The sequence below is a fragment of the Hevea brasiliensis genome, unplaced genomic scaffold (genome assembly GCF_030052815.1).
Source record: "Hevea brasiliensis isolate MT/VB/25A 57/8 unplaced genomic scaffold, ASM3005281v1 Scaf5, whole genome shotgun sequence".
Classification (NCBI taxonomy): Eukaryota; Viridiplantae; Streptophyta; class Magnoliopsida; order Malpighiales; family Euphorbiaceae; genus Hevea; species Hevea brasiliensis.
Window position 1 is genome coordinate 2,134,143 of NW_026615028.1, and position 23,573 is coordinate 2,157,715.

Here is a 23,573-nt window from a genome sequence, read left to right on the forward strand (position 1 = left end):
ATGAATGATTTTTATGAATTTAAGAAAAGGTACCCAAATTGCATATAATTATTTTTAATTTGCTTGAGTACAAGCAAAAATTTGAGTTTGGGAGAATTTGATAAACCCATTTTATATAGATATTTTAGGGTAGTTTTGCATCCATTTTGCCTTTTTAGTTTAGTAATTTTATGCTTTTAATGCTTATTTTAGTTAATTTGATAATTTTAGTTTCATTATATTTGATTTTCAGAATTTTAATGTTTTTGATAGGTTTTAATAAGGTTTAAAGGCAAAAAGGTCCATATAGAAGAAATTCAAAGTGATTTAGAAGCCTAAAGTGGTGTGAAAAATGAAGAAAATTTGCTTAAAGAAGAAGACCAGCCGGGACTTTCAAGGGCCTCAACATGCCCCGTGTTGAAAGTCTTGTGAAGATAAGAGTTAACTAGCAGGAATCCATATGAGGCATGTAAATTCACACTGGATCGTGTAAACAGAGATTTCGGAACAAAACACGTCGAAAGTTTCTGGGACTACCACATGCCCCGTGTAGCTGGTCATGCAGAATCTAAAGGTTCCTCCTCCGAATCAACATGAGGCATGTGGAAAACAACTTAAATCAACATGAGGCATGTGGGATGGCGCTGGCAGATTTGCTGACATGGAAAAATTTTTTCTTTTCACACCTTTTACACATTTTGTCTTTATCCCTTTAGAGACCATGTTTAGGGTAAACCTTGAGAGATATTTAAGCATCATATTCTCATTTTTACCATAAAGAGAAATAGAGAGAAAAATCAAAAGACAAAGGAAAGAGGGAATCAAGCCATTTCTAGGAGGAAGAATACCTGCAGAGTGACATTTTCCGGCTTCCATTTTCAGAAATTTAGATCTTCTTCTTCTGGGTTCTTTTATTTTTAGTTTTATTTTCATATTTTCTTGCTCTATTTCATATTTTCTATTTGTAAATACAAGCATGAGTGAGTAGATACTTAAGATTTCAGAGTTGGGTGTAATAATTTAAGTTTTATTTGTGGATTTGGACTGATTTTAATCAGATTTTAGTATATATAAGCTTTGATTCTTATCTTGTGTGCTTATTTATATACTCATTGTTGATACCCTTTGGGTTTTGTTCTTAATCTTAGATTGAAGGACCGAGAGGTGAAAATCTATGATAGATAATCAAGATAATGAACTTAATCACCTAGTGTTAGAAATAAACTAGTGGGTTAAGAGAAATTTCAAGTTGATTAAAATGCTTAAAGAGTTTTGGGTAATTAAACATCGCATGAGAATAGGGTTTAGTTTCTTTTAAAACACTCTTTAGTTTGCTTGAAAGAGAAATTAAAGGAAATCAGAATCAATTTCCTTCAAACTTGTATTTCCCTTAATCTTGGCTTTGCCTATCCAAATCTCAATGAAATTTACTTCATTAACCTCAACTCTGGAATCAATTTTTGCCATTAATTAACTAAATCTTTTGTTACTTGCTAAAATTTAATAAATTAGTATAGTGCTTAGAATTTTACTTGCTTAATTCATTATAATTTTCTTATTTTTCTCAATTTAATTTATTGCATCTCTTACTCTGTTTTTGACACAAATTATTGATATCCCAAATAATCATAACTTTTATAGTTTGGTACTCAAACAACAAATCTGTGTGGGATGATATTCTTTATTACTTGAACGACTCGTATATTTACAGAGTATGCAATCAATCACCTTTTAAATTTATTAAATATCAAAATTCAAATTTTAATTAAATATAAATAAAAAAAAAGAGTCAAAAAATTCTAAATTATCTCTCGGGAACAGAATCATTTTTTTTTTTTAATTTCAGCCTTATAATTTCACTAATTAATAATTTAGTAATTATGTGCCTCAACTTATAATCCAAAAGATTATTTGTAATATACCAAATAAGCATCATGAATTTACCAAATGAAAAAAAAAATACTAACAAAATCAAAATTAGATGTCGAAAAAATTTGTAAATTTTGGATTAAAAATAGGTAATAATATACACTGGTAGGCCAAGAATGGGCCACTGAAAGCCCTTACAAAACAAAAGGGAGTGTAATTATCTTTTTTTCGACAGTTCTCCCGTTGAACTGGAAAGAGATTCTGATTTCTGAGATTCCAAAGGATCGTCGATCTACCCAAAAATGCATCTTTCCTACTGTTTAACCAAACCCAATTCAATTGCACATTCAAGATTCAGTCTTTCACCCTACATCACCCAACCCAGATTCCCCTTTTCTCACATTACACCTACCAACAAGCTCACTTCCTCTGTCAAAATCCCCCTCAATCTTATTCCAAGGTGCTCTCAACAAGATTCTACTTCAGTTCCCATTATTATTCATGCTAATCAATTCAGCACTGACAAATTTATCAGAAACAATCAAACTCAAGAAACCCAACAAGAACCTCAAAAGAACTTCTGGGGTGCTGTAAGTTTGGTTATTGGAACTGCAGTTGGGCCTGGAATGCTGGGTTTGCCTGCTGCAACTATTAGATCGGGCTCATGTCCATCAATTGTTGCTATTTTTCTTTGCTGGGTTTATGTAATCTCTTCCATTATTCTTGTTGCTGAGCTCAGCTTCGCTGCTATGCAGGAAGATGGGGTTTCAGAGGTGAGCTTTACTGCCCTTGCAACTAAAGCATTAGGGAGTCATTTTGGTGCTTTTGTGGCTGTGGTTTACGCCAGCTTGAGTTTTTCTTTGTTAGTAGCCTGTGTTTCAGGTATTGGTGCAATAGTATCTCAGTGGTTTCCATGTATGAATTTTTTATTGGCTTATGCATTGTTTCCACTTGCTGTTGGGATTGTGATTACATTCTTTCCATTCAAGGTCATTGATACTGCAAACCGGGTTTTCTGCTTGCTCATGCTTTTATCCATAACTGCGCTAGTTGGTATTGGTCTTTCTGTGGCTAGAACAAATGTATTGGGCTCCCTTGCTAAATCCTCATGGAGTATTTCATCAATCTTGCCTGCTATACCTGTTACTGTGCTCACATTGGGATTCCACGTTATCACCCCTTTTATTTGTAAGATTGCTGGGAACACTGTATCTGAGGCTAGAAAAGCAGTGTTGATTGGTGGGGTTGTTCCATTGATCATGGTTTTATCATGGAATTTGATTGTTTTGGGGCTTTCTGGGGCTAATACTGCTGCCTCCTCCAATGACCCTATCTCCCTCTTGCTTTCTGTCAATCCTTCTGCTTTATCTGCTGTCCAGGGATTTGCATTTTCTGCTCTGGCAACTAGCTTGATAGGCTATGCTGTTAGCTTTCCGAAACAGCTTCTTGATACCCTGGATTTGGTATTTATGAAAATCAATTCTGCAGAACAATTTAGCTCTCAATCTCAAATGCTTTTGAATGGGGATGGGACTGGAAGAGTTGGATTAGTAATTTTTTCTGGTCGACATTATAGTGGAAATTCAGGGAGAGCTTTATTTGATGGATCAAAGCATTTTGCTGCCTCAGAAGATAAACTTAAACTGCCATCTAGGATAGCCAAGTCTAATTCATTTCATCAAACGTTTGTAACAATGCTGGTTCTCAGTGTTCCTATTCTCATAGGATCTTTCTTTCGCTCAACCTTTTCAAAAGCCCTTGATTTTGCAGGAGTTTATGCAAATTGTTTCCTGTTTGGCATACTTCCTCCTGTAATGGCATATGTACAACAATCCAGGAAAAAGCTCAGGTATTGCCAAGAATCTCAAGTTCAGTTGTTTGCTAATGCATGCAGTAATGTTTGTCAGATTTCTGATTTTTTTCCTTTTTGAACATCGTAAAGAGATAATTCAAAGACACGATCTGGCTTTTCAGGTCATCCATTCTGCCAGGAGGAGATACCACACTTCTGCTACTTTTTGTCATAGCTGTTACTTTGGGGATTTGGCATTAGAAGTTTAGCAGCAGTAGAATTTCCTTTTCATAGATCATCACTGACAATTCACCCACATAAGCAGCATCTAATGACTTGTCTGCGCCTCTCATTTTTTGACTTTAGGATTTCTTGAAGCATTTGTTACCAGGTTAATTCATAAAATAGATCGATTTTCAAGTTCTTCATACAATTGAACTTAGGCAGAAGTATGGTGCAAATGGTATTGCCAAATTAATGTTTTGATTTTAAACATTCTTTTTTTAAATATCATGAAAAAGCACAATTTATATGTCAATAATCAACTTATCTAATTGAATGCCCATGATATGACATTAACCTCCAAACATTGATTTTCAGATCTAGTTTCCAAACCCTACGATTATTCCCTGCAATTCATTTTATCCGTGCTCCTCTGGCTTCAGAAACAAGTCGTGCGAAATTGCAAATGAGAAGAACGCATGAAATGCATATCAACAGCTATGAAACAAACCATAAACAGAAATATGCAAATGCAATTGAAGCTTATGCATGGCTGCAAGAATACCAGGCCAGGAAACTAAAACTGAGAAATTTTTGTATAATAAAGAAATAAATTTATTAAACAGAATGAAAACGTGATTCCTCAAGATTATCTTGTCTCCATTGTTTTACAATGTCAGGTATGCACAATTCAAAATTTTGTCTGAATTCAACTATGTGATGCTTGATTTGCTTCCAGATCATATTCTTTGGTTTCTGTTTGCTACGTGTGTCTGCATCATTTGAAAGAAACATGAGGAGCATTTGATGATATGGATCAACAAAGGCAAAACGTCCATCACCTGCTTACATACTTGAATAGAGATGGGCATACTGAAAAGATAATAGTAGTTAGTCATTGGTTAACAGCCAGGTGCCTGTGCCATCCCCTCTCATGTAAGCCATATCCATTTCCTGGCATCATTTCAACCAGATGCCGATAAATGGGTGTTAGATGCCCAAAGATATTAGAAGCAACTCCAGTAGCATCTCTATAATGATCTATGTGGTCTTGACATTCATGAGCCACTGTCTTTTACTTGGCTTCAGAAGTTGTAAGGCAAAAGACAATATCTGTCTAGAGCTATCTGACCCATCATTGCAAATTGGTCAGACCAAACTATGTCCAGGAACTTTTAAGGCATTTCTCTCATCCATCAATCTTCTCAACCTTTCAGCATCCTCGAACCTCCCAACACAAGCAAATATGTTATACATGAGGACATAATCTCCTCCATATCCTCTCTCAATCTCCATTATCTTCCTCGTCACCCTCTCACCCATCTCGATATTACCATGAAAGCTACATGCACCTAAAAGAGTCCTCCAGATCACAACATTAACAATTTCACTAGGAATTCCCAAAGCCAATTTCTCTGCTTCTTCTAACCTGCCTGTCCTGCCCATCATGTCTACTAAACACCCGTAATGCTTAATATCAGGCGCAATGCAATACTCATTCACCATCTTTTGGAAAAACTTGAGCCCCTCTTCAACCAATCCTCCATGACTACAGGCATTCAAAACACTCAAGAACGTCACTCGATTAGGCTTCAAACCTGTTTTCTCCATCCCCTCGAAACTTTCCACTGCTTCCTTTCCCATCCCATACATTGCAAGCCCAGAAATGATTGACGTCCATGATACCAAGTTTTTCCTCTCTACAGAAATCTCCTCAAAAAATCTCAACGCACTCGTTATGCAACCACATTTTGCATAAGTATCTATAATCGAATTAGTGACACGTATATCAGACGCATTAAATCCCTTTTTTTCTCCATAACCATGGATCAATCGACAATTTTTCAATTCTCCCATGTTTGAAATGGCTGGTAGAATTGCAAGAACAGTTATCTCACTTGGTTTGATATCCTCAGCGACAACCATTCTTCGAAACAAAGCTAAACCTTCACTGTACCTATTCATCCTTACATACCCATCAATAATCCCAGTCCACGATACAACATTTTTCTCCGGCATCTCATCAAAAAGAGCACAAGCAAATTCAATCTCACCCCACTTAACCAACCCAGTAATCATCACATTCCACGTAACTGCATTCCTATGAGGCATTTCATCGAACGCAAGCAGAGCATCACCTAAAACCCCACTAGCAGAGTACAAATTAACGAGTGCAGTTTGTACATAAACATGAAACTGAAAACCCACTTTAAGTATAAGACTCTGAAACTGTCTTCCTATACCCAGACAAGAAAGATTGGTGCTTGCATTTACAAGGAATGTATAGGCAAAGCTATCAAATGAAGGGGGTGATAAAGAAGGGGAGTGGAAGTAGGCTTGTTGGAGTTGGTGGTAGAGAAGGAAAGATAACTGAGGGAAATCACTGAGAGAATAGCATCTGAGCAAAGTGTTGAAGAGAAGCATTGAGTGGTTAAGTAAGCCCGTGGTGAGTAACTGAGAGTGGATTTGTTGGGTGGTGTGGTGAATTGTTGGGTTTTTGAGTAATAGAGAGAGCAAGTGTTTTGCTTTTTCTTCTTGTTGTAGTAGTTTAATCGTGGAAAACACCCTCTGAGAATTTGGAAACAGAGAGTTAGTTGCTGTTGTCAAGTGGAGAAAGCTAAGTCCTTTCATCCTCAACGTAGCCTCAGATTATTACCAGGCATTTTTGTTTGATCAAAACCCAACTCTTGATCCTACAAATCATTATGTATCTGTTAACAGCAGAAATTAAGAAGACAGCCTCCGAGACCCTCTTGCCTCTTTTGCGCCGGAGAACAATTTCTTGTGACACCGCCGGTCGTGTGGGGACGTGGGTTTACATTTGAAGGACCCAACTCCGGCCCACACTGCTTGGCCCAATCAGAGATGAAATGTGATAGAAATAATGCTTCGCTTCTTTTTCAACAAGCGATTTTATTTTCAATTAATTTGTCACAAATAATATTGCTAAAAATAAACATTATTAACCATTGCTAATGCATAATTATTAAGTGGATTTTTTTTTAATTTTCAATTTCATATATATAAAATCAAGTTGAGTACTAAATTTGACTCGTTTTAGGCCCTATTTATTTTACAGAAAAAAAAAATTTATATATAAAAAATATTTTTCATAGAAAATGTTTTTTTTATAAAAATATTTTTTCATTATTTGATTATAATATTAAATTAATAATATATATTTTTTTTATGTATAAATATTTTCATAAAATTATCAAAATTTAAAAAATATATAATAGCTTTTTTTTTTTAAATAACTTGATTTTTTTATTAGAATAATATTTTTCATTAATTAATTCTTCTAAATGCTTCAAACGCTAAAAAATGTAAAAATTATTTTTCTATGAAATAAATTAAGCCTTAATTTTTATTATTTTATAATATATATTTTTAAATTTTGGTTTTCCTTTTTTAAATTATTAAAATTCTTTGTATATTTTTGTAATTATTTTGAAATTTTGAATAATTTCTACAATTATTTGAAATTTTGTAATAAATTTTGAGTTTTTGAATGGGTTGTGTATTTTTTTAACATTTTTAATTTTTAACAAAAAAATTATTTCAAATAATTTCAGATTACTATGTCTAAATTTAAAATTAAATCTAATATGAATTATATAAAATTTCACTTATTTTTTTATATAAATTCAGATGGAATACAAGAAATGTCAAATCAACATATATCTATGATATATAACAAGGATAAGATTAAATATAGTGGTAACTTTTCCATAGCCTTTGTGATTCACTTTTTTTATTATTCTTAATATAAAATTTGAGTTTAGTTTAACAATTATTAAATTAAATATTTATATTTAAAAATTATATATTTATTATATATTTTTTAATTAATTTTATATAAATCTTAATAAAAATATTTTATTTAACAGTGATTAAACTTATATTAGACAAAACTTATATTAGATGATATATATATATAAGTAGGGAATTGAGAAATAGAGAGTAGATATTTGAAATTGATTATATCAAATAAATAATATATCTTTAGTTATTGAATTAAGTGAGGCTGAGTTTTATTATTCACTTTATAGTTCACCTAAATAATATTGATGGGAAAAACTCCATTGAAAAAGCTAAAAGAAAAATTAGGCCATCAATCCTTGTCAAGAAAAAAGAAGATGGGCATGGATTTTGAATAAAATTCTTGATCTTGATTTTGAAGGAAGCTTTCTATGAAAATTAAATTGGTCTTGAATCTTGAATAATGACTTTCAATTCCTTTAAAAGTAGATTTCATACTCATTCTTTTTCACATTTCATCATAATATATATATATATATATATATATATATATATATATATATATATATGGTGGCTCCACGCGTCTTTCAATCATTAATCAAGGTAATTGATTAATTATACATAATGATCTTAAACACATTGAGATAATGACATTTCTAAGATTATCATTTAATCATACCATTGTAAAGATTATTATGATATTGGTATTGAAATTGGTATGATTATTTAACCTACCTTGATATAACATAATTAATATATATATATATATATTCTCTATTTGGAAACTATAGTTTTATTAAAATTTAGTTAATTTAATTTTTTTAATTTAAATAAAGAATTTGTTTTAAAAAATATAAATTAAATATTATTGTGTAAAAATTCAATTAATTTTTTTTATAAGAAGCCATAAATATAAATATAAATATAATTCTTTTTGATATTTCAAAATTTTTATAGAGGAAAAAGGGGTTGGAAGGTTTTAATTTATAATGTACAAGCGCTTAATTATTAAGCTACTAGCTTAATTACTCAACATAATTACCCATAACCCTAATGTCAAATTTGGTTTACATACAAATTAAAAATAAAAATGAAATGTAATTTTCAGTATTATTTTATTTATAAATAGAATTTAAAATTTCAATAATATTTTTATATTAAAATAACTTGAATTAAATGAAATTTTTTATTTAATAATTTAAAATTAATTTTGGGATGGAAATTTTTAAGCTGAGGCATCCCTATTTAATTGACCCATTCAAAAAGATTCATTTATAGTCGGATGGTAAAGCCCATCATGCTTAAGAAGAAAATTTAAAATTAATCATTAGAGAAAATATTATTAAAAAAATAATTACGAATCCAAATGAATAAATAATTAAATAGGTGTAGGAAATATTTGATTAAAAAAATAATTTTTATAAATAGACAATGATATAATAATTATTAATTACGTGCAAAGTAAGTATTATTTATTTGATTAAGATGTGATATTAATAATAATATTATTTTTTTAATTTTTGTTTTTTTTTTTTTTGTTCAAGCGTCAAATTGATGGAAGAATATTGGGGTGCAAAGAGAAAGCACTTCGCTCCCCGTGTTTGCATTAGGAAAGGGTCGCATTACGGAGAATAGGAGACTAAAACGTCACCGTCACCGAGGACGATATGGTTTCGACGTGGCAATTCTACCCCTGCCAAAACCATCAAGATGGCGTCAGCTTCTGTAAAAAAATTATTTTTTTAAAATAAAATATAAAAATATATTTCTTGTAATAATATTAATTTTTTAATTGAAAAATTAAGTAAAATTATTTATTATTATAAAGTATATTTAAAAACTTATTTTATTCTTAAAATTTTTTAATACATATTATCAATTTTACAATAATATAATTAATTTTTAATATTGTAAATAAATATTTATAATTTTAACTATAAAAACTTAAATTATAATTTTTAAAAAACAAGACTTTTGTGTTGTAAAGAAAATGAAGTTTTCAAATTTAATTAAATTTTAAAAAATTAAAAAACAAGACTTTTAAAAAATTAAAAAACAAGACTTTGTTTTTATTTTTTTTTAATTTTTTTTAAAACTAACACATTTTTCCACAAAATACCAAATCTTTTTTAATAATGATCATTATAATAATTGATAAGCTTTTGCTAAAAAAATATAAATTTTTAAATGGGTTTTATTTTAAAAATATATATTTTAATATAAAAAAATTTCAAAGTAGAGGGAAAAAAAAGTTGGAATGGCTTAAATTCAATATTGTCTTTTTTTACTATTGGCTGGCCAATCACTTTCTATTTAGAGGCATGGTTTTTCAATAGCTACTAGATATAGCTTACTGATGTCTAATAGACCTTTCCATGTGTAAAGTTCAAATATAATGTTAAATATTTAAAATTAATTTGAAATTGGAATCATGAATTTTATGCAGTATAAAGGGTTTTATAATTATATTTACTAATAATTATTTATTTTTTTCTTTATAATAATTTATTTTTTAAATTAATTATAATATTTAATATAGACATTATTTATATTTTTTAATAATTAACTCCAACCATCTCACGCGTCTACTGACGTTTGATTTTAATTTAGCTTTGTTAACAGTATTTAAATATTTAATAAAAGAAAAAAGGTCACGGATGCTGTAGTTGAATAGAGTTAGGATCATGGTGGTCCCCATTTGCCATGTCACCGACCACCTATTCAGCTAATCTAATCCACGTAATCAACGCGGTTATTGTTGACCAGAAGTCCACAACAATGTTTTGATAGGTTCAGTTAGAGGCTGACGCGGGCGGATTTCGATTTGATTTCAGATTAGAATCTGTATTTTAATTTGTCTTTTAAATTAAATCGAGATCAAAATTTTATTGGTTTGGTTCTTATAATTTCAATTCTAAATAGTCTCAATCTAATTTTAATTCAATTTGAAGGTAATTTCAATTAATTAAATTATAAGCTTATATGTCTTTTAAGTATCATTTTAAACATTTTTTTTGTTTGAACTAAATCAATAAATTAAATTAGTAATTTTGGTTCTATTCATAATTTATTATATTAGAAAGGCAGCTGTTAGCTGCCACCTATTTTATATTTATTTAGGCATTTATTTAAAAATTTTTGTGTGCATATCTGTTCTTATCTTTTGTTGTACGATTCTGATACAATTTTTATAGTTTAGCTTGATTAGGAACCTATTTGTTAGCTGTAATTTTTTATATATATCTTTGATTTCTGAGGCAATAAAGATCAGAATTCTTATTCCAAAATTTCTTAGTTCTTTTACATGGTATCAGAGCCATGGCTGATGAAAAGAAAAATGAGAGTTCTGGATCAGGGAAGAAAACTTCTAGTTCTTACACACTAAATTCGAATGACAACCCAGGTAACTTGATTACCCAAGTTCAATTGAAGGGCGAGAATTACGAAGAATGGGTGCAAGCTATGCGGACTGCATTGCGGGCCAAAAAGAAATATGGTTTTATTGATGGATGATGACTCAACTCAAGATTGGTGTTAACTCTATGCTGGTTTCTTAGGTGTTTAACACCATTGAACTGACGCTTCACTCGACTATCTCTCACATGGAGAACGTAAAGGATCTATGAGAGGATATTAAACAGAGGTTCTCGATTGGGAATGGTCCACGAATCGAGATCAAAATTGTAGGCGGGAAGGTCAACCGATCGTGTCCTATTTCGAAGACTCAAAATGTTATGGGATGAAATAAACAACTATGATCGATACTAGTGTGTAATGCAATCTTACCATTGAATTGGAAAGAAAGTGTGAAGAAGAGAGAGTTCATCTTTTTGATGGGCTTGGATGAAGAAGGATCGCTCTAATATTTTGAGGAACCCTTGCCCAATTTGAATCGTGCCTATGCTATGGTTGTTAACTATGACACAAACCAAGGAAGAAAGAGGCAATCCTATAAGTTTAGCAATTCGAGCAGGAAGTCGAAATTCAGGGGGGGATAAAGACAAATCCTCAATTTATTCTAATTGCAACCGAGAGGGACATGATGCTGAAAGTTGTTTCCAGCTAATAGGTTATCCAGAATGGTGGGGTAATAGACCACGTGGAACTTCTGCTGGACGAGGAGGTGGTCAAAAGCATGGCAATGGAGCAGGACGTAGCAAGGGAGGAGTTGCTTGTGCCAATGCCACACAAGCAACTGGAGTTGATGGTGGGCATGGAATTGTGACAGATTCAGATCGAAAGGGTCTTAGTGGATTAAATGAAAGGCATGTTGAATTCTTGTCAGAATGGTAGCAATGAGAGGCTGACAGGTACGCAGAGGATATTTCCTTAGATTATTGACACAGGAGCTTCCCATCATATGACAGGAACGTTAGCATTTTTTAGTGAATTGCGTGACATTGTGCCATGCTCAGTCGGGTTACCTAATGGAGAAAAGACCTTGGCGGTGAAAGAAGGAATTGTGTTGCTTGGAGGAGACTTGAAATTGCAACGAGTCCTTTATGTGCTAAATTTGAATTGCAATCTGATCTTTGTATCACAACTACTTAATGATTCAAATTTGGTTATTCAACTCACTAACAAAATTTGTGCTATACATGACCTAAATTCGAGGAACCTGATTGGAGCGAGTGAGCAATGCGAGGGGCTGTACTTTCTCAAGGGAGTGACATCGGTACATGCTTGCAAGGTAATTGATGTGAGGTCTTTTGAGCTTTGGCATAAGAGAATGGGTCATCCTTCTTGTAAGGTGGTAGAGTTAATTTCAGAAGCTGGTAGCATAATTAGGAAAACTAATAAAACTTGTGAAGTTTGTTTTAGAGCAAAGCAGACAAGAGAGATTTTCTTTTCTAGTGATAATAAAGCTGATGGTTGTTTTAAATTGATACATTGTGATTTGTGGGGACCTTATAGGGTCCCAACTTCTTGTGGAGCAATTTACTTCTTAACAATTGTTGATGATTATTCTTGTACTATTTGGATATATTTGCTGAATGGAAAACAAGAAGTAGCTTGTGTTCTTAAGAAATTTGTTATGATGGTTAAACGCCAATTTGAAAAAAATGTGAAAATTGTCAGAAGTGATAATGGAAGTGAATTTATGTGCTTGAAAGAATATTTTGATGAACAAGGGATGTTGCATCAGACTTCCTGTGTAGGAATACCTCAACAAAATGGCCGAGTGGAAAGAAAACATCACCATATTCTTAATGTGGTAAGAGCCTTACATTTCCAAGCAAATTTACCCATAGAATTTTGGAGAGAATGTGTACTTGCAGCCGGGCATTTGATTAATAGGACTCCATCTATGTTATTAAATGGTAAAACCCCATATGAGATGCTCTTTGGGAAAGTACCTTCTTACAAACACGTTCGGGTTTTCGATTGTTTGTGCTATGCGCATAGTCTGAATCAGGATAAAGATAAATTTGATAGTAGAAGTCGTAGGTGTGTTTTTGTTGGGTATCCATTTGAAAAGAAGGGATGAAGATTGTATGATTTGGAAACTAAAGAATACTTTGTATCAAAAGACGTGGTATTCGCTGAAACAGAATTTCCATATGCAAATGAGAAAACAATGGGTGATGAACTCATTAAAAATGGAGTTGAGGAGTTAGGTGATGAAGTTGATGGTTTAGAGAACAACTTGAGAAAGGAGCACGATGAAAGTGTGGGTAGAGAAAGTGAGGTGAATCCTGAAACCGAAGAATTGATCCATGAAAATAGTGAGGGAGTGGATAGAGGTGAAGTTGTTGAAGAGCAACTAGGTAGGGGACAAAGGGCCAAGCAACCTAGCGTTCGTTTGAAGGATTATGTGACAAATGCCATCAAAAAAAGCCCCTCAGTATGCTCACCTTCCCAATCTGATTCCTCAAGTACACCTTACTCTATAGCACATTATGTGGGTTATGATAAATTCTCTGCACAACACCGATGTTTTTTGGCAGCCATTACTATAGGACATGAACCAAGCTCTTATGCAGAAGCAGTTAAGGATGAACGGTGGAGAGCGGCTATGAGAAAAGAAATACAAGCTTTGGAGGATAATGGTACATGGACAGTTGAAAATCTGCCATTTGGGAAGAAAGCAATAGGGAGCAAGTGGGTATACAAAATTAAATATAATTCTGATGGAAGTATTGAACGATACAAGGCGCGGTTAGTGATATTGGGAAATAATCAAGTTGAAGGCATTGATTATCAGGAGACTTTTGCTCCTACAGCAAAAATGGTTATTGTGCGCACCTTTCTTGCCGTTGCGGCTACAAAGAATTGGAAACTCCATCAGATGGATGTCCAAAATGCTTTCTTACACGGTGATTTGGAGGAAGAGGTTTATATAAAGATGCCGCCTGGATTTACTTCTCAATCACCAGGGAAGTTTTGTAAACTCCGAAAATCTCTATACGGTTTGCGGCAAGCACCTAGATGTTGGTTTGCGAAATTGGCTGCATCTCTGAAAGCTTATGGATTTCAGCAATCATATTCAGATTACTCTTTGTTCACTTTTCGAGCTGGGACTGTTCAATTGAATGTGCTTATTTATGTGGATGACCTTATTATCTCTAGCAATGATGTTTTCGCTATACAAAAATTCAAGAACTATTTGAGTCGTTGTTTTCATATGAAAGACTTGGGGAAGCTGAAATTTTTCTTAGGGATTGAAGTAGCCAGAAACTCGAATGGTATTTTCTTGTGTCAACGTAAGTATCCGTTGGATGTAATTTAAGTTGGATTAAAACTCCTCTTGAACAAAATCAGCCCTTACCAAGAGTGATGACGTGCTTATTTATCTAATAATAACTGAGTTGTCTTATTGTGTGCATATTCTTGCTTTCATGCAATAAGAAAAAGCTCATTGGGAGGTTAGATTTGTGCATTATTTGAAAGGAAATCTATACTGCATGCCAATTGTGATCTCAAATTGTGTGATTACGATTAGGCTTTTTATGAGACGGTCTTTTTATTTTGTTCTTTGGGTGAATTCCCTATCTCGTGGAAGACTAAAAGTCTCGCTCATCTGAATATCGGTCTATGAGTACTACAACTTGTGAACTTAAATGGTTGAAAGGATTATTGAATTCTCTTGGTGTGGCGTATACTGAACCTATGAATTTGTATTGTGATAGTCAGGCAGCTCTGCATATAGCTACTAATCCTGTCTATCATGAACGTACCAAGCATATTGAAGTGGACTGTTATTTTATCCGTGATGAGATATTAAATGGTAACATTCAAACAGATTATCCACGTAGTTCAATGCAACCTGCGGATATCTTCACAAAGGCGTTGGGAAAGGATCAGTTTGACTTTCTTCTTCGCAAGTTGGGCATTCGAGATCTCCATGCTCCAACTTGAGAGGGTATTGAAAGCCACTTATTTTGCATTTATTTATGGCATTTGTTTAGGAATTTTTGTGTGCATATCTATTCATACCTTTTGTTGTATGATTCTGATACAATTTTGGTAGTTTAGTTTGATTAGGAACCTATTTGTTAGCTGTAATTTTTTATATATATCTTTGATTTTTGAGGCAATAAAGATAAGAATTCTTATTCCAAAATTTCTTAGTTCTTTTACATATTACTCTCTTAAACAGAGCCCAGTCTTATAGGAATTCAATTTAGTTAAACTATTGATCAATTCTGATTTTAATTTTGATCTATCTAACTTTAGTTTTAAATAAGATCAAATCATGTTTAAGTTAAGTGAGAAAGAAGCAAGATATAAAGTTTAATTATTTTTTTTTTTAATAGAGAAATTGAAGAAGTGAAAACTCGAACCTGAATCCATCAAATATCAAATAAGTGATATACATTTAGATATTATGCTAAGTCAGGCTAAGCATAAGATTTAATTATTTAACCTGCCTTTAATAAATTCACTTTTCTTATTGTAATACAAATCATTAAATCGATTCATAAGTAAATTAAGTTAGCTTTTAAAGTCATCCTTGCTGGTAATTGATGCTGTCGTGGGTTTCCTAAATGTTGGATCTGACAGAATTGAGAGTCTCTTGAAAGTCAATGAATAAGTGAGAGCCAGTGGTGATTGACAACCACTTCAATGCTCAAATCAGTAAATAAATTATGAATTGAGTGTTTCAATATAATTGAAGTGAGTGTGTTTTGTTTGCATATTTGTTTCTAAAGCCTTACCTTGTTTATATAGTGATTGGGATAGTAATTATATAAAATCTTGGCTAGATCTTTGCCAATTCTTCATTTAAGTTACAACGATAATTATATTAAAATTATGCTAGGAATTATGTGTGATTAGTGGCGTAATCTTTATTTGGTCCGAACTAGATGGGAGTGTCGATCTCTCTGTTCTATCTGATCTCGCCAAACAGGTCGGAACGCTTTTAGAGATCACCTCCGAACTCAGATCCTTTGGGTGTACGAATCTGAGTTCGAATGGGCAAACTTTGTCCAAATCAGTTTATTGGTCTTTTATATCAATAATTATAAACATTAAGGTTGTGAATATTTGGTAGCGTGAAGAAGCAGCAGACAAGGAATAGGACTTGGTAAAAACTACGTCCACGTGCATGTGTGATTGTAACTAAGGAAGAGAAGCACACTGCACTAATTAGGAAGTTTCATATATGCAAACATCGATCGAAAGCTGTACATTCACATGAAACTTTTCAACTTTGTATTTTCTATGTGATGCCAACCATGGATATTTTCATGGGACAACTGCTGTTTCCTTTGGAAACTTCTCATAACTTTCTCCTCAATGTCGGTTTCTTTCTTTCTTTTGTCTTTTATATATATATATATATATATTATTCAGTTGATAGAGTCAGGTTTAAATCTTCATTCATCCAATTATTCTATTAAAAAAAAAAATCATATCAGCGAATAATCCAATTTAATAATTTAATTTAAACTAAACATAAAATGCTCAACCACCCTATATACATATGATTCTAGAAGAAATAGGAATTATTGATAATGCAATAATATATAGAGTATATAATGCTTTCAGTGACATATGAAATTTACCTAAACTATACTTAACATGAAAAATGATAGAAACTCTTTGTCAAGGCAGGTGATAGGAGATGAGGTTAAAAGATTGATGAAATTAAAAAGTCAACCTTGTGTGTGATTTCCCAACATTTCCTTAGATGGCTCCTTCTGGATAATTAATAATCTTCACCATCACAATCACAAGGTTATAAATCCATGTATACACCATATGCTTGCTAGCTTCAACAAAATTATTTTCATCATCATCATCGATACTAACTATATCATCCATATATAACACCTCACAGATGCTTCAAGAATTTTCCTCATTCTCCATTTGTATCATTATTCAATAATATCTCTTATTTTCTACCTATTAAGTTAGATTTTTTTTCTTAAACTCGGTTCATTATAGATACAAAATATAAAATTTATAGTGGGACCCGTATATTAAATATATGAGTCAATGTCTTAAGCGGATGGTGAATATAGGAAAAAAAAATTTCAATTAAACTAGTCCTAATTGATGCATTTACGGTCTCTAAAAATCTAGCCTGTTCTTAGCTAAAGGGGAAGGTCATTAGCTAGCTAGAAGTTGCAGCATCTATATGTTTATTTTCTCAGGCGACAGCGATGGGAGAAAAGGCGGTGTAGAATCTTGATTGGTTGGTGTATCCATGTTTTCATGCAACAAATAAGGGTTTTTCTTTTTTCTTTTTCTTGATTGAAATAATGAAATGCCCACTCTCTTTCTTCTGTTGCTTCCGTAGCAATTACTTAGAATTAAAAAACTTGCTATTTAATTCCCTTTCAGTGGAAAAACACATGGATCAAGTAACCAAAAAGGACGGTGAACTTCCCTGCAAGTCTTTGGCCAAACCCAAAAAAGACTTTGCTTTGAATAGAAAGTAAGATAATCGTTACACTTTAGAATTTTCCATATCAGATTATACTTGGCTATCTACCATTACCTTTCTTCTCTTACAATAACCGATTCCACTCTTAATTTAACTCATTCTCTGCACATCTCATATATGTGCTTTTTTAAAATTTTCTTTCTGTTTTCTGTTCTCTCTCTCTCAGATCAGATGATGATGAAAAGAGGACTTGCTTTAAGGGATCTTGATTACCCACTTTCAGCAGCCGAAAAAGGGAATCTGGGTTGAGTTCAGTTTGCTTGGACAAGAATTTAAACGTGTGTATGCACAAATTATGTAAAGCAAGCCGTGTGTACATGTAATACTAGCTAATTATTTAGTTTCGTTGGACACAGGTAAAGCTTTTGTTGAAGAAACCTAAGATTAATTGTTAATGACATCTGCTGCGTGGATTATGGGAATTATTCACGTGATTCATGGTACATATGCTTAATCTCAATTGGGGAGAGAGGTTACTAATTCTAGTGTATATCTCCCTTGTCTAATAAATTTATAATATTTATTCTGTGTAGCCGTTAATTGTGCAATAAATATATTTTCACAGTTGATTATGAAAATTATTTTATATATAATAATTGTATTAATTTTATTATTAATACTGTATAATATCTCATTAATTAATTTCTTTTTCATCATATTTATCTTAATTAGTCTTTACATATTTTTTTTCAAAGATAAATAAAAATATCAGACTGTGAATCCCATCGCTTTTATAGTAAGAAATAGGAGAAGGATTGCTACCCGTGTAGCTCTTACAAGCACTTGCACCCATTTGGCCTTCCTCTATGAAAAGATTAAACAATCACAAAATATATTACTTGCACACAATTTTAATGTATAAACAACAAAGAATTGGATATCCAGTGGATAAATTTAAAAAAATATCAAAAATTTTCAAGAATTTCCTAAATTGTATATTATAAATGGGAAATTTTTTTATTACACTCATTCATCATCAATTCAATAAAATAAATAAAATTCACATGTTTTTATCTTAGACCCATACTCTAAGTAAAATTTTTCCGTCATAAATCGATAAACAATTTAAGGCCTAATTAATATTAATTAGGATGTTTGCAGCAGTTGGTTGGTGCAGATTGAAGACGCTGCATTTGGCACCAATGGAGGTGGTGAAGATTAAACATGAAAGGAACGAATTAAATTGAATTGAATTGTGTTTAAAACTGTAGATTCAAGCAATATTTAAAAGTTAAAACCCCCAAAGAATAAAATGCACTAATATAAAAGAATAAATGTACATGAACTATATATATATATTCACGGTATCTTTCCCTCTGTATCTCACTAAAAATGAAATCTGAAAAAGGCTTAAACACATGGAATTTTTAACCTATAATCTATACAAAAGTATTAATTTTTGAAGCCAAGAACCTTTTAAAATTAACTATAATCAAATTACCTAGCTAGTGGAGAGAAGACTGTTTCAAATCATCACATATATTCCTAAGAATCTTATAGAACAGGCAGCACTCAGGATATATTCACCATCCATGATTAGTAATCCCACAAGCTCTCCAAATCTCCAATGGGGCCAACTGATGATGGACCTTCAAGACCATCGTACACCTTGTTGCTTCCCATTTCTTGCTTCGACACCACCGATGATATCTCGGCGGTGTTGTTCACGTCAGTGCTCAGACCAGTGTCTTGTGAGAGGGTGGCCACAGATTGGTTAGATGAAAATTGTTCAACCTTGCAGTGTTTCTCTTGCTGCACAGATGTTTCAGAATTTGCAGCCAGTGCTCTTAAAAGGATTTGGTCATTAGCACCAAAGCTAGAGTTTGGGAAGTAGCTAGACATATTTGGATTGGTCTGGAAGGTGAAAAGAGGGTTTGAGGCTGGGATTTGAGTGTAAAAAATGGAACTTGGTGTTTGGTAGCTGGAATTTGGAAGCTGATGCTGATGAAGATAGTTTTGATTATTGTTAACCATGGTTGTGGACAAGTGGGGAGAGTAATTTCCATCAAATGATGTCGATGTCATTGCCTTGAATTTATCGTCTTCATCGTTGAAGCTGAGGGAGCCAGGCCTGCTAGACTGAGGAGGATCCATGAGAGGTGGGAGTGATGAATAATCCAAGAATTCATCGCCAAAAGAGTTCACCCTTAAGAGGTCTTGAATTGAAGTTTTCTTAATCCCTGTGCTCTTGTGGAAAACCCTACACACAACCCATTCATCCTGTACAAAAAGCCATAATTTTAGTCTATTAGATCCTTCGTGTACAAGAAAGCAGGGAAAAAAAAAGGCAAAGGAAAAGGGATATCCATGAAAGAAACTCTTTACCAACACAAAAGCAAATGATTTTTAATAAAAGATATGATTGATAAACAGGTGTTATTTTCCTTTTTGAGAAAAAAAATGAACAAGAGGAATTGGTTGGCTTCTGTGCATATGCTATGCATACCTTTGAAGCTTTAGGAAGGTTGTAGTAAGAGAATTTGCCTTCAAGTCTATATTCATGCATGACCCAATTGGTTTTCTCTCCTTTAGGAGCTCTTCCTCTGTAGAAAACAAGGGTCTTTTTCATCCCAACAAGGCAGTTTTTTCCCTTGTAAATCTCCTTATCTTTTCCGGTCGCCTTCCAATAGCCGGCCTCTGTAGCTCGATTAGTTCTCATACCAGTTGGATACTTCCGATCTCTCTGGCAAAAGAAGTACCATTCTTTCTCTCCCATCTTTGCTTTATCTGTAAAAAACAAGAACAAGTCCATTCATTAATTTATATCGATACACCAAGTTCCCAGCAGAATTCAATCATGAACACAAATCAAGAAATCAAAGAAAATGAAGTAAAGCAAAGCTAGAGCCTTAGCTAGCAAAGAATTATAACGAAAAACATAAAACTTACTGGGCAAATCCCACGGTTCACACTTATTAAGATCAACTTCACCAATAGCACATGCACTGAAACAGCTATTCATCACCTTCTGTGTAAGATAATGAGTTATGATCTCTTCATCAGTGGGATGGAACCGAAAACCAGGAGGTAGATCGATAAGATCTTCTCCTTTGTTCACCACAACAGCACCTTCCATTAACATCACAAGATCAACCAACAACTTAAAATCCTCTACAAGAACCTATAAATATATGCACAAAGAAAGAAAGAAAGAAAGAAGAAAACAGCAAGCAGCTGGTATGGAGGAGGAGATTTCAAAGAGAGAACAGTTAAGAAAGTAGAGCAAAGGCAGAATATAGAGCTTAAATAGAGGAGCCTGCTGAAGAAAGATCCGTGGACAGCAAGGAAGTCTTTATGTTGCTGTACAGAGGAAGCCTCAGACTTTCATAAAAGAAAAAAACCTTTAGACTTGATTTATTATAAATTTAAAATATGATTATATAAATTTTATCATAAAAAATTTCTGTTCAATAGTTGCTATTTTTATTTTTAATTTATTTTTTTATTATTTTTATTTGATTTGATTTGTGGGTCTTTTAAGGGTTGTTTTCTTAGCCACATCTACCTGTTTGAAAATGAATGTGAAAAAAGAAATGATAAAAAGGAAGGTTTTCTATAAGCTGGTGGGAGGGGCTATATGGTCCCATGTGCAAGCTCTGTTCCACATATATTTATTTATAAGATTTAAAGTCCTAAAAATACCTAACCATTTGTGCATTTTATAGCATATGTTCTCTGTTTCTAATTAATTAGTTATAACTAGCTGACCAGCTAGCTTTCTTTAACCAAGTCTTAGTTCAAAGTTTGCTTTTAAACAGTTTCAAAAAGCTGCTAACTTTACTGCTGTATCTGCATCAATTTGTCAAATTTTCCTTGCTGTTGGCTTGGCTTATTCATCAGCTGAGCTTAGCTACCACATGTAACCTCCACCTTATAAATCAGTTTTTGGAAACATTCAAGGTATTCCCACCCCTTTTTACAATTGAATGGAAACTAAATCTTTTGAATCAGTATGATTATGTTAAAGCTTTCCTATGAATGATGAACCCATGTCAAAACACAGAGCACAAGTGTGTATACCACTCAACTCACTCTTTATGGTTATATATATATTTTTTATATTTTAAAAAGTGTTAAATAAAATGAAATTCTGAAAATTTAGATGCTATGATCCATGTAATAATATTTGTATGTGACTGAGTATGCAGATTCCAATTGAAAGGAGGAGAATAACTATTCCTTGCAGATATGCAAAGGACTCCAAATGAAGGGAATCTAGGAAGCTATTAAAACTCAAAAGTCAATAGATGAAGAAAAAGGGAAAAAATTTAAAGAAAAAAAGAAATTTCAATGAAGTTTCTGAGATGCCAGCTGGATTATTAATGTTATTGCAAATTTTAGTTAGTTCCAAAGTCTTGTTTTAGATGTGTAGATCTATTTATCTTTAATTACTATTGCAATTTGGCCATTTATACCCCTTCACAGGAATGGCCCCTCACCTATATATATATATATATATATATATTTCCAATTTTCTTTTTTTTCTATTATTATCTTAATTAATCGGTTAAATTAATTAATTTATTTATTATAGGTAAGAAAAAAAATTTTATTTAAACTTGATTTATTATAAATTCAAAATATAATAACTTCGTTTATAATAAATCATTTGCAATAAAATAATTTAATTGAATTTTTATAAAATTATACTTGATTTTTATTTATTTGAAAATTAATTTTTTTTAATTGGAAAGAATTGAAACATTTCTCTTATTTAGAATATAGAATTTTATAGAAATTTTATTTATTTCATTTCTTCTTAATTAATTTTCGTATTTAGAAGGAAAAAATTTAATTTTTTTTCATTTTAAAAAATTTTTATCTTAAAAGAAATAGAAATCAACCATAATTTTGTGAATATTCAATTGAAATTTTTTTACAAATGATTTATTTAAAAAAAAAAGTTAAAAATTAATTAAAAAATTAATTAAATTAAATTCTTGTAAAATTTCAGCTTCCAAATAGATGAGATATATGTGATGAAACTCATATAAAAAATAAATATAATCTATATATTTATATATTAAATTAATAATAAATTAAGTCTAAATAAATTTTCTCTTATTGAATAAGTCTATAAATATATGCATTTACATTATTTCCATATTGTGCATCAAACTTAAAATCATGAGAAATTATTCTCGGATTGATATGATGCATCATATACTATTTGTCTTCTTCTTAATCTCAAAGTTAGAGATATCAACCTACCATTGCAATGATTAAAAATTAGAGTTTTAAGCAAATTCTAAATTTTCAATTAAAACAAATTGCTATATATATATATATATATATATATATATATATATATATATATATATATTCAACATTCTCCACTAAAATTTAATATTGGTTTAGCCATCATCTTGGACAATAGTTCATATATATCTTTTAGCAATTAATATGGAGAGCATTTTTAGAAAATATCTTGAATTTAACTTGAAAGAAAATTCATGTGAAATTCCATATATTATGGTCAAAATAAAAACAAAAAAACAAAAATCAAGTAATTTCAGAAACAACTAGTAATTAATGGCTTGGCCCCTCCACCACTAATAAACAAAATTAGTCAATTGAAGCATAAATGCATAAATTGAATAAAAAAATAAATATTTAGTCTAACAATATAATTTTCCACATTAATTAAAAACAAAAAATTAATTTGAGAATCCATCCCATCAACGCGTAGATATCTTATCTGATTTAATTCCCATCAAGTTCATGAATATCTAAGCTAATTTTGTTTTTGTTTTCTTTTATACATTATAAAAAAATTTCTTATAGAAAAGGAAAATTTAATATTTAAATTCATTATATATTGAAAAAATTATTATGTAGTACTTATATTTTTATGAAATTAATTATATAGTTCATATATTTTAAAAATTACACTATTAAGATATTATATTTTACTTTTATTAACTGTTTAATTCTCCTGTCAAAATTTCATTATTTATAATATTTAAATTATTATTTAGCCCTTTTATTTTAAACTTAAGCATAATTCATCATCTTTCGAGTCTCAACAGGCATACTCTCACTCGAACCCTTATT

At 31.6% G+C, this 23,573-nt stretch overlaps 3 protein-coding genes across 5 annotated transcripts; 1 reads left to right on the plus strand and 2 right to left on the minus strand.

Annotated features, from left to right (window-relative positions):
• Positions 1-2,045: 2,045 nt before the first annotated feature.
• On the plus strand, positions 2,046-4,578 carry LOC110648778 (uncharacterized). Of its 3 annotated transcripts, XM_058142470.1 has the most exons (3): positions 2,046-2,621; positions 2,838-3,697; positions 4,241-4,578. In XM_058142470.1, exons 1-3 carry the CDS (start codon positions 2,151-2,153, stop codon positions 4,473-4,475), a joined length of 1,566 nt encoding a protein of 521 aa, XP_057998453.1. In that variant the 5' UTR covers positions 2,046-2,150; the 3' UTR covers positions 4,476-4,578. The 3 variants fall into 3 exon arrangements, with proteins under 3 accessions (XP_057998453.1, XP_021658811.2, XP_021658813.2); XM_021803119.2 differs by having other exon boundaries at positions 2,047-3,697; XM_021803121.2 differs by lacking the exon at positions 4,241-4,578 and adding an exon at positions 3,823-4,089 and having other exon boundaries at positions 2,052-3,697.
• On the minus strand, positions 4,430-6,736 carry LOC110648779 (pentatricopeptide repeat-containing protein At1g09220, mitochondrial). Its single transcript, XM_021803122.2, has one exon. The coding sequence runs from the start codon at positions 6,491-6,493 to the stop codon at positions 5,012-5,014; it is 1,482 nt and encodes a 493-aa protein (XP_021658814.2). The 5' UTR covers positions 6,494-6,736; the 3' UTR covers positions 4,430-5,011.
• A 12,028-nt stretch (positions 6,737-18,764) lies between these two features.
• Positions 18,765-20,791, minus strand: LOC110648772 (NAC domain-containing protein 87). The gene is made up of 3 exons (XM_021803110.2): positions 20,409-20,791; positions 19,966-20,246; positions 18,765-19,739 (listed from the first exon to the last, which is right to left on the minus strand). Exons 1-3 carry the CDS (start codon positions 20,599-20,601, stop codon positions 19,056-19,058), a joined length of 1,158 nt encoding a protein of 385 aa, XP_021658802.2. The 5' UTR covers positions 20,602-20,791; the 3' UTR covers positions 18,765-19,055.
• Between the last annotated feature and the right edge of the window lie 2,782 nt (positions 20,792-23,573).